General features: G+C 41.2%; 1 protein-coding gene across 1 annotated transcript in view; it reads left to right on the top strand.

The window, feature by feature from the left end:
* The window catches only part of ADAMTS12 (ADAM metallopeptidase with thrombospondin type 1 motif, 12), a 680,205-nt gene that overhangs the window by 389,538 nt on the left and 277,470 nt on the right, over nucleotides 1–13,197 (top strand). The window contains exon 5 of the mRNA XM_006896807.1: nucleotides 8,527–8,610. Within this exon, the coding sequence (XP_006896869.1) occupies nucleotides 8,527–8,610 (84 nt within the window). The remainder of the gene's footprint in view (nucleotides 1–8,526; nucleotides 8,611–13,197) is intronic.

The raw sequence follows: 13,197 nt of genomic DNA, 5'->3' as shown, positions 1-13,197 counted from the left end.
GACAGAGCGAAGTTTAGGGCTGTTGTACATAGGGTCGCTATGAGTTGCCAGCGACTCAATGGCACATAACAACAACAACAACATATTATATAAATTATATATACATAATAGTTTGGAGAAATCCCTGAAAATTAATGTATATGTGAATTTATTCCTTGCCTAAGGATTGAATTTTAGGACAAACACTTCTATCTTTTAGGGAGAAAGTATGTATCCTAAAAAATTGTAATTTATCATTGTCATAGGTCTACCACTTAAGGAGGACGGACTGCTGAGGGAATTTGTAGGGAGTTATGCTGCAAAAATGTTGGATTACAAAGGCTGAGTCTCTCTGATGGTTTGAGTCTACCAGCAGCCCCTCAGGAAAAAAGTATATAGGTAGATATAGAGATAGATAGATGATAGATAGATAGATAGATAGATAGATAGATAGATAGATGATATAGATATAGATAGATAGATAGATGAGAGATAGAGAGATCTCTATATCTATAGGTAGGTAGGTAGGTAGGTAGGTGGGTAGATAGATAGGCAATCTCTCCTGGTGTGATTTACAGCTTTGGACACCCTCTGGTGGGCTTCGAACCTCTGGGAGTCAAAGTCACTGCTATGACTGTGAGTTAGCTTCAACTCAACACCAAAGACCGACTTGACTGCACAACGAGTCCTGAGGGCACAGTGGCTAAACGCCGGATTGCAAAGGAAAAGGTTGGTGATTGGAATGCACCTAGCAGTTGCTCAGTAGCAAAAAGATCTGAGAATCTGCAACTGTACAAATTACAGCCTAGAAAATCAGAGAGAGGAAGTTCTACTCTATCCTAAAGGGTCTCTAGGAGTAGGAGTTGATTCTTTGCTGTACAACACCACTAGGTGTTTACCAAGTGACTCCATATTTTTAGTATGACTTTATCTCACTGTTTTAGACTCTGCATGAATGGTTAAACTGAAACAAAGGACTAGAAGTTGAAGCCCTCAATTAATTTAAAAGTTGTTGTTATTAAGTACAATTAGTTGAAAGACGATGGTGGTTGTTAAGTACCCCTGAGTCAACCACAACTCCTAGTGACCCTGTAAACAATGTTCTGAGCCCTGCACTATCCTGTGCTATCCTCAACATCTCTGAAACATGCAAGCCCACCATTACAGTCATTTTACCAATCCATTGCGATGAAAGTCTTCCTCTCTTTCACTGACCCTCTACCTTTCCAACCATGATGTCCTTTTCCAAGGACTGGCCCTTCCTAACAACGTGTTCAAAGTATATGAGATATTTCACTATCCTTGGCTTCAAAGAACATTGTGGATGACCCCTTTTCTAAGACTTTTAAAAGTGGAATTCCAATGAAGTCAATGAACTCTGCTTCTAGGCTTCCTCGGTTGTGGGTGTTCTCTGCTTTCCTTCTTAGTAAGATGGGGAAAGATTCTTGCTGAATTTCTCTGAGTCCTTGATAAACACTCCCTAAATGATCTTCAAAGAAGATGCAAGATGAACACAAATTTCATCTCATCAGAGCTCCTTTTTAAACACCGTCTCCTCTTCAAACACCATTCTGTTTTGTAATGGACTAAGCTATGAAAACCACAAATATTTTTCTTCTTTTTTTTTCTTTTTTAAATTGTATTTTACTATTTTGTGCATGTGTACCGCCAAATTGAATCTGACTGGTACAGGAAGAGATTACCTGTCTTTCTCCACCAGAGTATCTATTGGATTTAAATGGCGCACCTCTGGCATTGCAGTGCAGCTTCTTGCCACTAGGCCACCAGAGCTCCAAATATTCTTCTTCTATAGCCTGAAGCCCAAGTCCAGTTCCATTGATTTTGAGTCCTGATGACCCTTCCACCAGATTCCCAAGATAGGTTGACACAACAGGAGCAGATCAGATGCCTCCTCTTTCTGCCCTAGTGTGACAGATGGTTTTGAACTACCAGCCTTTCAATTAGCAGTTGAACATGTGGCACATTATACCACCAGCGAGTGTTTCCCAAAATTGAAGATCATGATGTCTTGTTTACCCTCTGAAATTTTGATTCCACTGGTTGGAATATGGCCTGGTCATCTGGATTGTTTTAACCATCCTCCAGGGAACCCTGATGCATGATTAAAGTCAAGGAGCACTTACAGTGTAACCTAGACCGAGAAGAAGTGTAATGTTCCCAGCCTGACTGGACATTACTGAAGCAAGAAGTGTCAGGTTTCTGTGTAAAGTAGGCCCTAGTCAGGCCTGATGAGACCCTGGATTAGGCCCCGGAATCAAAATGCCTTATAGAGTTTCTCACATGGTAGTAATGCAACTTGCTTTTGGTTGCCTGCATTCTTCTCTCCTTCTAGGATTTAGCCTGTTTATGACCCTCAGGGAGGAGAGCTAACAGCAAGAGTAGGTGTCTCCTTCAGCGAGATGTAAAACAACCAAACAAAAGACTTAAATCTGTTGCCATCCAGTTGAATTCTGAACCACAAGGACCCCATAAAAATAGACAGAACTGGCACAGTGCTTGTAATAATGGGCTTGAGCATAGCGGAGATAGTAAAGATGTTGCAGGATCAGGCAAGCTTCAGATTTGTTGTTTGTTGGGTTGCTATGAGACCAGTTATGCACTATGGGAGCGCTTGTGGCCTAGTGGCAAGAAGCTGTGCTGCAATCCAGAAGGCATGCGATTCCAGTCCACCCACTGCTCCGTGGGAGAAGGATGGACAATCTCCTCCTGTGCAATTAACTGCCTCTGAAAACCTGCCAGAGGTTCAGCTACGTGTTGGTTCCTACTCTATGTTACACAATAACATGAGACTTGTTAGCATCTAACAACAACATAACCTTTGCAAAGCAGAGTGTCACATCTCTCTCCCAAGAAGCAGCTGGTAGGTTCAAACTGCTGAACTGTCAGATAGTTGCTGAGCAGTTTAAGCACTGCACAACGAGGGTTCCTTCTAATCAAAACCAAACCCAGTGCTGTTGAGTCAAGTCTGACTCATAACCACCACCTGGGGCAGAGGAGGACAACCTTCTGTGGTTCCCAAGGCTGCCAGTCTTTACAGGAGTACAAAGGCAAAACAACTCATTCATCACCTTTCGAGTGGCCTGTGGCATTGGAATTGACTCATAGCTGACTCTCCAGAAAATTTTCAAAGACTAAATTGTAGGAGTGGTATCCACTTCCATAATAGCTTGCCTCCGGAAACCCTATGAACCTGGAGAGAGGATGAAAGGCACCCAAGCATCGAAGACTCTCCTTCATAGGGTCGCTATGAGTTGCCTGCAACTCGACGGCACTTAACAACAACAACAACAAATTGTAGGAGAGGAGACTGTCCATCTTTCTTCCAAAGAGAAGCTGGTGGATTCAAATCACTTGCCTTTGGGTTGGCAACATCATACCCTCGAGGTCATCAGAGCTCCCTCTCACTTTCTCCTCTTGCTACCACTGTGAAGTGAAAGATGGGTTTGAACTGCCAACCTTTTTACTAACAGCCAGATGATTAGCACAAAAAAAAAAAAAGACCAATCCCTGTTACTACACCAATTACAGAGGAGAATAGAGACTCCAATGAAAATCGATCTCCAAAGAGAAAAAGAGAAAAAAAATCAGAAGACTTGTTGTGTCGATGGTCCTTTTCTAGGAAATCTGGCACACATTTCACCTTGAAATTCCAAACAATATGTCAACAGAGAACTGCTAGATGTGCAGGCTGGATTTAGAAGAGGTCGTGGTACTAGGGCTATTATAGCTAATGTTAGATGGATCTTGGCAGAAAGCAGACAATACCAGAAGAATATCTATCTGTGCTTCATTGACTAAGCAAAGGCTTTTGACTGTGTGGATCACAACAAGCTGTGGCTGACTCTGAGAAGAATGGGAATACCACAATATTTGATTGTGCTTACGCGAAACCTATACTTGGACCAAGAGGCAGTCATCAGAACAGAGCAAGGAGACACTACATGGTTTAAAATCAAGAAGGGGGTCCATCAGGGATGTATTCTGTCTCCACACCATTTCAATCTGTATGCAGAACAAATCATCTGAGATGCTGGGCTGTACAAGGAGGAATGTGATATCAGGATTGGTGGAAGAATCATCAACAACCTGCATTATGCAGATGACACAACCCTGCTTGCTGAAACTGAGGAGGTCCTGAAGCACTTGCTGCAGAAGGTCAAGGACTGCAGCCTTCAATATGGATTGAATCTCAGCATCAAGAAAACAAAGATTCTCATCACTGGGCCAATTGGCAGCATCAGTATCGATGATGAAGAGATTGAGATAGTTAACAATTTTAGTTTACTTGATTCCACAGTCAACACTCTTGGTAACAGCAGCCAGGAAATCAGGAGAAGAAATTGCATTGGGAAAGTCGGCTGTCAGGGACCTCTTAAGAGTACTGAAGAGCAACAATGTCAACTAAGGTGCTCCTGATCTGGGCTATAGTCTTTGCAATTACATGCTATGCATCGGAGAGTTGGACAGTGAATAGGGTTGATAGAAAGAGAATTGATGCCTTTGAGTTGTGGTGCTGGAGAAGAGTGTTGAATATACCATGGACTGCTAGGAAAACAAACAGGTTTGTCCTAGAGAAGGTGAAGCCGGAATGCTTCTTGGAGTCAAGGATTCTGAAGCTTCGTCTGACATACTTTGGGAATGTTGCAAGGAGGGACTGGTCCTCAGAGAGGGATATCATGCTTGGGAGAGTGGAGGGACGGTGCAGGAGAGGAATACAGGAGAGGAAATGGATGGATTCTGTGAGTGGAGTGGTAGGATGAGTGTGTCGGAAACAGAGAGGCTGGCACAGGATAGAACGGTGTTTAGGGCTCTTGTACATAGGGTGGCTATGAGTTGCAAGCTACTCAACGGCACATAACAACAACAACAACATTCCAAGCAAAGGTGTTCCTGCTGATGGAGGAACATTTCATGCCCTCTAGAACCAACATATTTCAAGTGTCTTGTTAGAGGAAGCCAGTCCTTGGAAAAAGATATGCTTGGAAAGATGGAGGGCCAGCGAAGGAAAGGAAAACCCTCAACAAGATGGATTGATTGACACAGTGACTGTAACAATGGGCGCGAGTATCAGAGATGATGAGGATGGCTCAGGATGGGGCAAGATTCCGATGTGTTGTTCAAAGGGTCGTGATGAGTCATAGTCAACTTGATGGCACCTAACAACAACAACAGAGGCCAGCAGGCAAAACCACAGCAGTGACTGGTTCAGTTTTGAGTTCTTAAGGCATTCTCCTTTCTGATTCTGATTCAATGAGTTTGAGGGTGTTTTGTTTCAATGAACATTTACAGAGATTTTGGATTTCCATTCATTCATTGTTGCACTTTTCTCCCCGCCCACCCCCAGTTAGCTCTTCTCCTTGAAAAGCAAAAGAAAAACTCCTCATTGGTATATGATCCCCCTCACTCCCCACACCCACCTCGAGTATACTCTAGAGTTTGAGGGGTTTTGTGCAACAATGAATGAATGGAAAGTCAAAGTTTCTATAAACTTTCATTAAAATTACAATAAAGAAGAAAAATACATAACTTTTGTTATTATTTATACTTTTATCATTCATATACTTTGTAGATGTATATTGTGTTCCTTATAAACCATTGTATTATATTTCTTTCCATTTTATTGTTTTTTTGGTTTTTTGGTTTGGGTTTGTTTTTTTTTTTTTTATTTCATGCCTCATGCCATTTAAATAACCTTATACCCTTTTAGATAGCACATTTCAGATTTGTTCCTCCCTATCAAAGCAGTACTCTAAGGAAACAGGCACTTCCCTTTTGCTGAAGGATCCTCTGTTCAACTTGAAAACTTTGAGCATCTGCATCCACAAGCAAAGTCCAGTCCTGACTGATCCATCAGGGTGCAGCAGTCGACCCTAGCTCACAGCATTACCAGCTGCTCTTCACCTGGTTGGGTTCTGGTCACCTCCTCCCCAGCTGTCGATGGCTAGGTTTAAGGGTGCATCAGCTACAAGCTCAGGAGCTCACACTTCTCCCTATGTTCCAGACCTGTTGGTTTCCTCACTCGGCCCCAGCCCCAACCTACATGGGGCCTAGTCAAGTCAACAGGTGAGGGGTCCTCCCAACTCTCTGCTCCAAGTTTGAGTTTTTGAATCAGCTTCTGTAAAGATTATAGACAAGGAAAATCTTACGGAGAGGTCTTATGTTGTGCCACATTGGTTCTCCACGAGTCAGAATTGACTGAACAATGGTGGGCTTGACTTTTGATATTCTCTAAGAATCCCCAGATGGTGCCAAAAGCATACTGTATAAGGCTACTACCCAAATGGTTGAAAGTGGAAGTCTAACCCTGTGTACCTTGGAAGAAAGGGCAGGTAACCTACTCCTAAAAGATCACAGCCACTGAAAACCCAGTGAACCCATTTTGCTCTGACATGAGAGGGGCTCCCAGAACTCAGATTTGAACTGGTAGCAAGTGCTGTTGTTTTATTGTTGTTTTTCCATATGGACAAAGAGAAGTACATTTTCTTAAGCGAATTGGATATTAAAAATAAGGACAATTTAAATTTAAAGAGCAAGACTACTGTGCTTTTTGGTGCTTTTATGATTTATAATAGAAATTAATAGGAAGGGGGAGTGTGTTGTAAGGAATTTCCAAAACCAGGCTGCCAGTGAGCTAGGCATGAGTCCAGGGGTAACTAGAAGTCTTAGGATTCTAGCTATCCCAAAGGAATGAAGATATAACGTTGCACACAACATTATTCTGGAAGGGAGTTGTAAAGGGGCTCTTCATTTCTCTGAGGAACCAGAAAATGAACTGTAGAGTTGATGGTAACCCTCGTGCAAATGACCAGATATTCTGTACGGAGAATGACTCCCTTTTGCTGCGGTTGACTGCTAATTACATATCAGCTCAGGCCACCTTCTCTCCTTTCTTCCTTTTGGCTGAGAAAAGCTCATTTTTTGTTTCCTTTCAGCTGGGATGATTTAATTTTACAGATGTCTCATTATTTCCCATTAGGAAGAATTTATGGCCGCAGATAAATTGACTTCTGGAAAATGAATACAAATCACAGAGGGAATGAACATCATTTAGGATATTTTGTTAAAGCTCAGTTAGCCCATTTGCTAAGGTTATCCTGCTCAACTTTCTGATAATGAAAGGATGTAAAAGAAGGCGCCACCCTGTCGAGCACACAGCCAGTCCACATCCCTGGTAGAGCTTTATTGTAGAAGAGTAGTTTACTCCAAAATCAACTGTGGCAATTCACCTCCCAGTGGCTCTCCTGGTTGTTAGATGTCATCAAGTTGATTTTCAAGTTATAGCAACACCAAGTGACAAAACAGAACTGCCCCATTTGAGTTTTCTAGGCTGTAACCTTTCTAGAAGCAGATTACCAGATCTTTTCACAAAGCTACTGGTTGGATTTGAACTGCCAACCTTCCCATTAGCAACTGAGGACTAGATTGCTGTGCCAGTTGTTGTCATATACATCAGGCTCTGGACATACCACATTCATCTTTACATACCACCACCAACTCTTGACCTATAAATGCACCTTTATTTTTAATGAATACATGCATCCTTAACTAAGTCCTTGTAAACCAAAGGAGAGGAGATTGTCTGTCTTTCTCCAGCAGAGTAGATAGTAGAATCAAACCATCAGAGAGTCATGCTGGTAGCACAGTCCTTAGTGAGCTGTGCTGCTAACCCCAAAACCACACCACTCTGAGGGCTCAAATCCACTGGTAGTTTCAAGGGGAAAAGATGGGCAATCTCCTCCCAGGAAATTTACAGACTTGGAAAACCACTGGATGGTCAGATTTGTGTCAGTTCAGAGTCAAGGGCAATGAGGACGAGTTACCTATGTCCCTGAGTAGTGCAAATGGTTTGGCAACACTTCAAATGGAAAGGTTAATAATGGTCTAAACTCATTCAGAGGCTCAGCCAAACAAAGGCCTGGTGATCTGCTTCCACAAGATTCAGAGTCAAGAAAATATTACACAACATGAGTGACCCTGGAGGACATTATGCTGAGTGAAATATCTCAGACACAAAAGTACAAATACTGTATAAAACCACTGTGATAAAACAGGACTGACATAGGAGTTGAGCAGTAATTATGAAAGGACAGGGTAAATAATAAACACTGCATTGAAACAACTGAGGGAAAGAACTATTTAAAAGAAATATATGAGTAAGCATTATTTGGATGACAACAGTCCAGAATAAGAGGTGTATAGCCAAGTGAACTGGGGGAGGGATTTGGAGGGCAGAAAGGAAATTATGCAACAATGAATGAATACATTTTTTTAAAAAAACTGAACTAAGGGGGTAGGGAGAAGAGTGTGCAACCATGTTGTATGAAAATCCAACTTTTCTGTAAACTTTTATTACAATCACAATAAAAAAATGGGAGAGAAATAAAGGAAGGCCAATAGAGTAGTTTTAGTCCATAACTCGGGGTCACTGGAAGTCAGAAGTGAGGCAAGGACAACTAGTTTTGTTTTTTCTCTATTGATATTCTCAGCTATTCATTTGGAGCTAATGGGGTTTCTTTTCTTTTCTAGGTCACTGGGTTGTTCCATAATCCAAGTATTGGCAATGCGATCCACATTGTAGTCGTTCGACTCATTCTGCTTGAAGAAGAAGAGGTAAGGAGCGGTTTCCCTTCTATTGCTCTGATTGCTTGCATGATCTTCTTACTTTCTTTCAAAGAATTCTTACGGAACCAGACAAAGGGTGCCAGAAAGGTGTCTGCAAACCCATCATGAGGGAGAACTGTCTTTATTCTTTGGAGGTTCTCTGATGTAGGATGAGAAAAGGAGAATGTTTCTAGGATACACATTGTTAGAATCACTTGACCAGGAACTCACAAATCAGATGTACAGCAATCAATCAGAATGTGTCCTTGTATAAACAGAGTAAGCCATAATATGGTTCAGTAGTTGGTGACCGAAATGAGGCTCCTAAATTCCTTTTTCAAGGAATTTGAAGGGGAAATTGTCAAATTTATTTGGAGAGGCAAGAGACTCCGAATAAGCAAAACATTTCTAAGAAACAAAAATGAGATTGGAGGCATAGCACTCCCTAACATCAAAACCTACTACACAGCAGTAATAACCAAAACAGCATGGTACTGGTACAATGACAGGCACGTACATCAATGGAACAGAATTAAGAACCCAGAAATAGACCCAGCTATCTATGGTCAACTGATACTCGACAAGGAAATCAAAGCTATCAAATGGGGCATGGTAATCTCTTCAACAAATGGTGTTGGCAAAATTGGACTTCCACCTACAGAAAGCTGAAACAGGATCCACATCTCACACTATACACAAAAATCAACTCAAGGATCAGAGACCTAGGAGTAAAGCCCAAAACCATAACGTTTATAAGAGACAAACTGGGATCAAGCTTAGGAGCGCTAGTCCAAGGTATAAAGAGACTGCCAACTACAACCAGAAATGCACAATCTAAAGAGGATAAAATTGATGCACAGGAACCTCCATGTGTGCATCAAAAACTGTTTCCAACAGAGTGAAAAGAAAAGTGACAGACTTGGAACAAACATTTGGTAATACCATCTCAGACAAGATTCTTATAACAAAAGTTGACAGAACACTCCTGGGCCTCCACAAGAAAAAGGCTGATAACCCAATTACAAAATGGGCAAAAGAAATGAAAAGAATTTTCACAGAGAAAGATATTTGAATGGCAAACAGACACATAAAGGAATGCTCCAAATCACTGGCAATAAGAGAGATGCAAATCAAAACCAAAATAAGGTACCACCTCAGTCCAGGAACAGTAGCAAAGTTTAGCAAGGCAGCAAGTAATAAATGTTGGAGAAGATGTGATGAGAAAGGAACTCTCAAACACTGTTAGTGGGATTGTAAATGGTACAACCATTCTGGAAAGCAGTTTGGCATTTTCTCAAAAATGATGAACCTAGAAATTTCATATGCCCACCTATTCCACTACTTGGAATATACCCTGAGAATATGAGAATTGAGGCACTAATAGAGACTAGTACATCCTTGTTCATAGCAACAATATTCACCATTGCGAGAACATGGACACAGCCCAGATGTTCAATCACAAACAAATGGATTGAGAAATTATGGTACATTCACATAATGGAATACTAGAAATCACTCAGGAACAATGATTTTATTAATTATTACCTAACTTGGGAAGAACTATAGAGTATAAAGCTGAGTAAACTCAGTCACGCAAAGATAAATATTGTATAAAACCATTATTGTAGAATGAGTATAAGGATCCAAGAGGAGTGGGAGAGGGTGGAAGCAGAGGGATGAAGATGTGCAGGATGAGGGGGATTAATCCTGGGTTGTATAATTTGTGGGGAGCGGAGGGAAATTGAAAGAATCTAATTTCAAAAACAATGTATTCGAGTTTTGTAAATAAACTAGTATAAAATTTAAAAAAGAAGTGAAGCTGGAGATAGAAATAATTTTGTACAGTCAATAATTTAAGCATTACAAATACTTCTTATAACAAATATAAATGCAGAATATACACATGGATTTCACCTGATGGTATGGATAGGTATCAGATCTAATACGTCTGTGGAAAGAATCCCAGGAGAATCTCAGTGTCAGCTGTGAAAACTAGACCAGGTACTGATTGTGTAATAGACAATCAACTGTTATTGTTGTTAAGTGCCGTCAAGTCGCAGGTGACTCATAGCTACCCTATGAAGGAGAATCCTCAACACTTGGGTGCCTTTCATCCTCTCTCAAGGTTCATAGGGTTTCTGGAGGCAAGCTATTACAGAAGTGGATGCCATTCCTCCGTCCAAGCTTGTTTTATTTAATCAGGGAGCTCCACTCCAATCTCTGTCCACACTGGGTAACCAACCATTAATGCATTTGACACACCACAAGTGCCCTGGGCCCTCAAACCTGCTTTGCCTCCAGAAGGCAGAGTCCAGATTCAGCTAACATTAAATCTCCCAAGACCCTAGGTGGGGTGCAACCTTTCAGTGTCTTACCAACCCAGCATGCCCAAATGCTGGCAAATTCCTTTCCCCAGAACCCCAGTTCATTTGGCAAGTCCGCTCTGCTGACCCTCACATGGGGCCAAAGGAACGCCACAACACAAGTGCCCTGAGCCCTCAAACCTGCCATGCCTCCAGAAGGGTAGAGTCTGGATTCAGCTGACATTAAATTTCCCAAGACCCTAGGTGGGGCGTGACCTTTCAGTATCTTACCAACCCGGCACACCCAAATGCTGGCAAACTCCTTTCCCCAGACCCCCAGTTCATTTGGCAAGTCCCGGCAACCAACTACTCATATGAAATTCAAATTAAAGCTAAAGAAAGTTAAATTAAATCCACAGGAACCAAAATTTGACCTTGAGTCTATCCCACCTGAATTTCAAAACCATTTCAGGAACAGGTTTGAGAGCTTAAACACTAATGAGTGAAGACCAGATGAGCTCTGGGAAGATACCAAGAATATCATCCAGGAAGAATGCAAAAAAGTCATTACAAACACAAAGGAGGAAGAAAAGATTGATATGGATACCAGATAAGACTCTGAATATTGCACTAGAGTGCGAGGAAGCCAAAGCAAAAGGAAGAAATCAAGAAGTTAAGGAGCTGAGCAGAAGAATTTGAAGGACAGCATAGGAAAAAAAGTAAAGTATTATAATGAAATGTGAAAAAACTAGAGTCTGAAAATCAAAAGGGCTGGACTATCTCAGAATTTCTTAAGCTGAAGGAATAAATTCAAGGCTTGAGCTGCAATATTTAAGGATGCTTTGGGAAGAATATTAAAATGATCTCAGAAGCATTAAGAGAAGATGGAAAGAGTACACAGAGTCACCGTATCAAAAGGAATTGGTGGACACAGAAGAATTTCATGAAACAATGTATGAGCAAGAGCCTATGGTGATGAAGGAAGAAGTTCAAGTTGCTCTGAAAGAAACGGCAAAAAAACAAGGCCCCATTAATTGATGACACACCAATTGACATAATTCAACAGACTCTGCCCTGGATGTGCTCACCAAGTTGTGCCAAGAAATCTGGTGTACAACCACCTGGCCAACTAACTAGAAGAGATACTTATTTGTTCTCATTCCAAAGAAAGGTGACCCGACAGAGTGAGGTTGTTATTAAACGATATCATTAATATCACATGCAAGCAATATTCTGCTTAAATTATTAAAAAAATGACTGAAACAGCACATCAACAGAGAACTGCCAGAAGTGCAAGTTGTGTTTAGAAAGGCCGTGGTACTAAGGATATTATAGCTAATGTTCTCGGCTGAAAGCAGAGAGCACCAAAGGAATGTCTGTGTTTAAATGACTATGCTAAAAAAAAATAATAATAATAAAAATTTTTTTTAAAAAATGACTATGCTTAGGCATTTGACTGTGTGAATTACAACAAGCTGTGACTGAATCTGAGAAGAATGGGAATCCCAGAACGTCTGATTGTGCTTATGCTATGCTAAACCTGTGCTTGGACCAAGAAGCAGTTGTCAGAACAGAGCAAGGAAACATTACATGCTTCAAAATCAGGAAGGGTGTACGCAAGGGGTGCGTCGTATCTCCATACATTTTCAAGCTATATGCAGAACAGTTCATCTGGGAGGCTGGACTCTATGAGAAGGAATGGATTGGAGAAAGACTCATCAACAATCTGCGTTATGCAGATAACACAACTTTGCTTGCCAAAACTGAGGAGGACCTGAGGCATTTACTCCAGAGGCCAAAGACTGTAGTTTGCAATATGGATTGAAACGCAACATAAAGAAAGCAAAGATTTTTCACCATTGGGCTGATTGGCAGCATCATGATAGTTGTTGAAGACACTGAGACTGTTAACACTTTCAATGTTCTTGGCTCCACAATCAACACTCTTGGTACCAGTAGCAATGAAATCAAAAGATAAATAGCATTGGGAAAGTCTGCTGTTCAGGACCTCTTCAGAGTACTGAAGAACAATGATGTCAGTTTGGAGACTAAGATGCTCCTGATCTGGGCCATGGTCTTTGCAGTTACTTGATATGTATCAGAAAGCTGGACAGTGACTAAGGATTGATTGAAAGAGAATTGATGCATTTGCATTGTAGTGCTAGAGAAGAGAATAGAATATACATGGACTACTAAGAGAATGAGCTTTAGTCTGCTTGGCTCCATAGTCAACAGTCTTGGCACCAGCAGCCAGGAAATTAAAAGGCGCATTGCCATGGGAAAGTCTGCTGTT

Source organism: Elephantulus edwardii, unplaced genomic scaffold (genome assembly GCF_000299155.1).
Source record: "Elephantulus edwardii isolate Elephantulus edwardi_28Jun2011 unplaced genomic scaffold, EleEdw1.0 scaffold00191, whole genome shotgun sequence".
Classification (NCBI taxonomy): Eukaryota; Metazoa; Chordata; class Mammalia; order Macroscelidea; family Macroscelididae; genus Elephantulus; species Elephantulus edwardii.
This window is presented reverse-complemented; position numbering and strand designations above follow the sequence as displayed.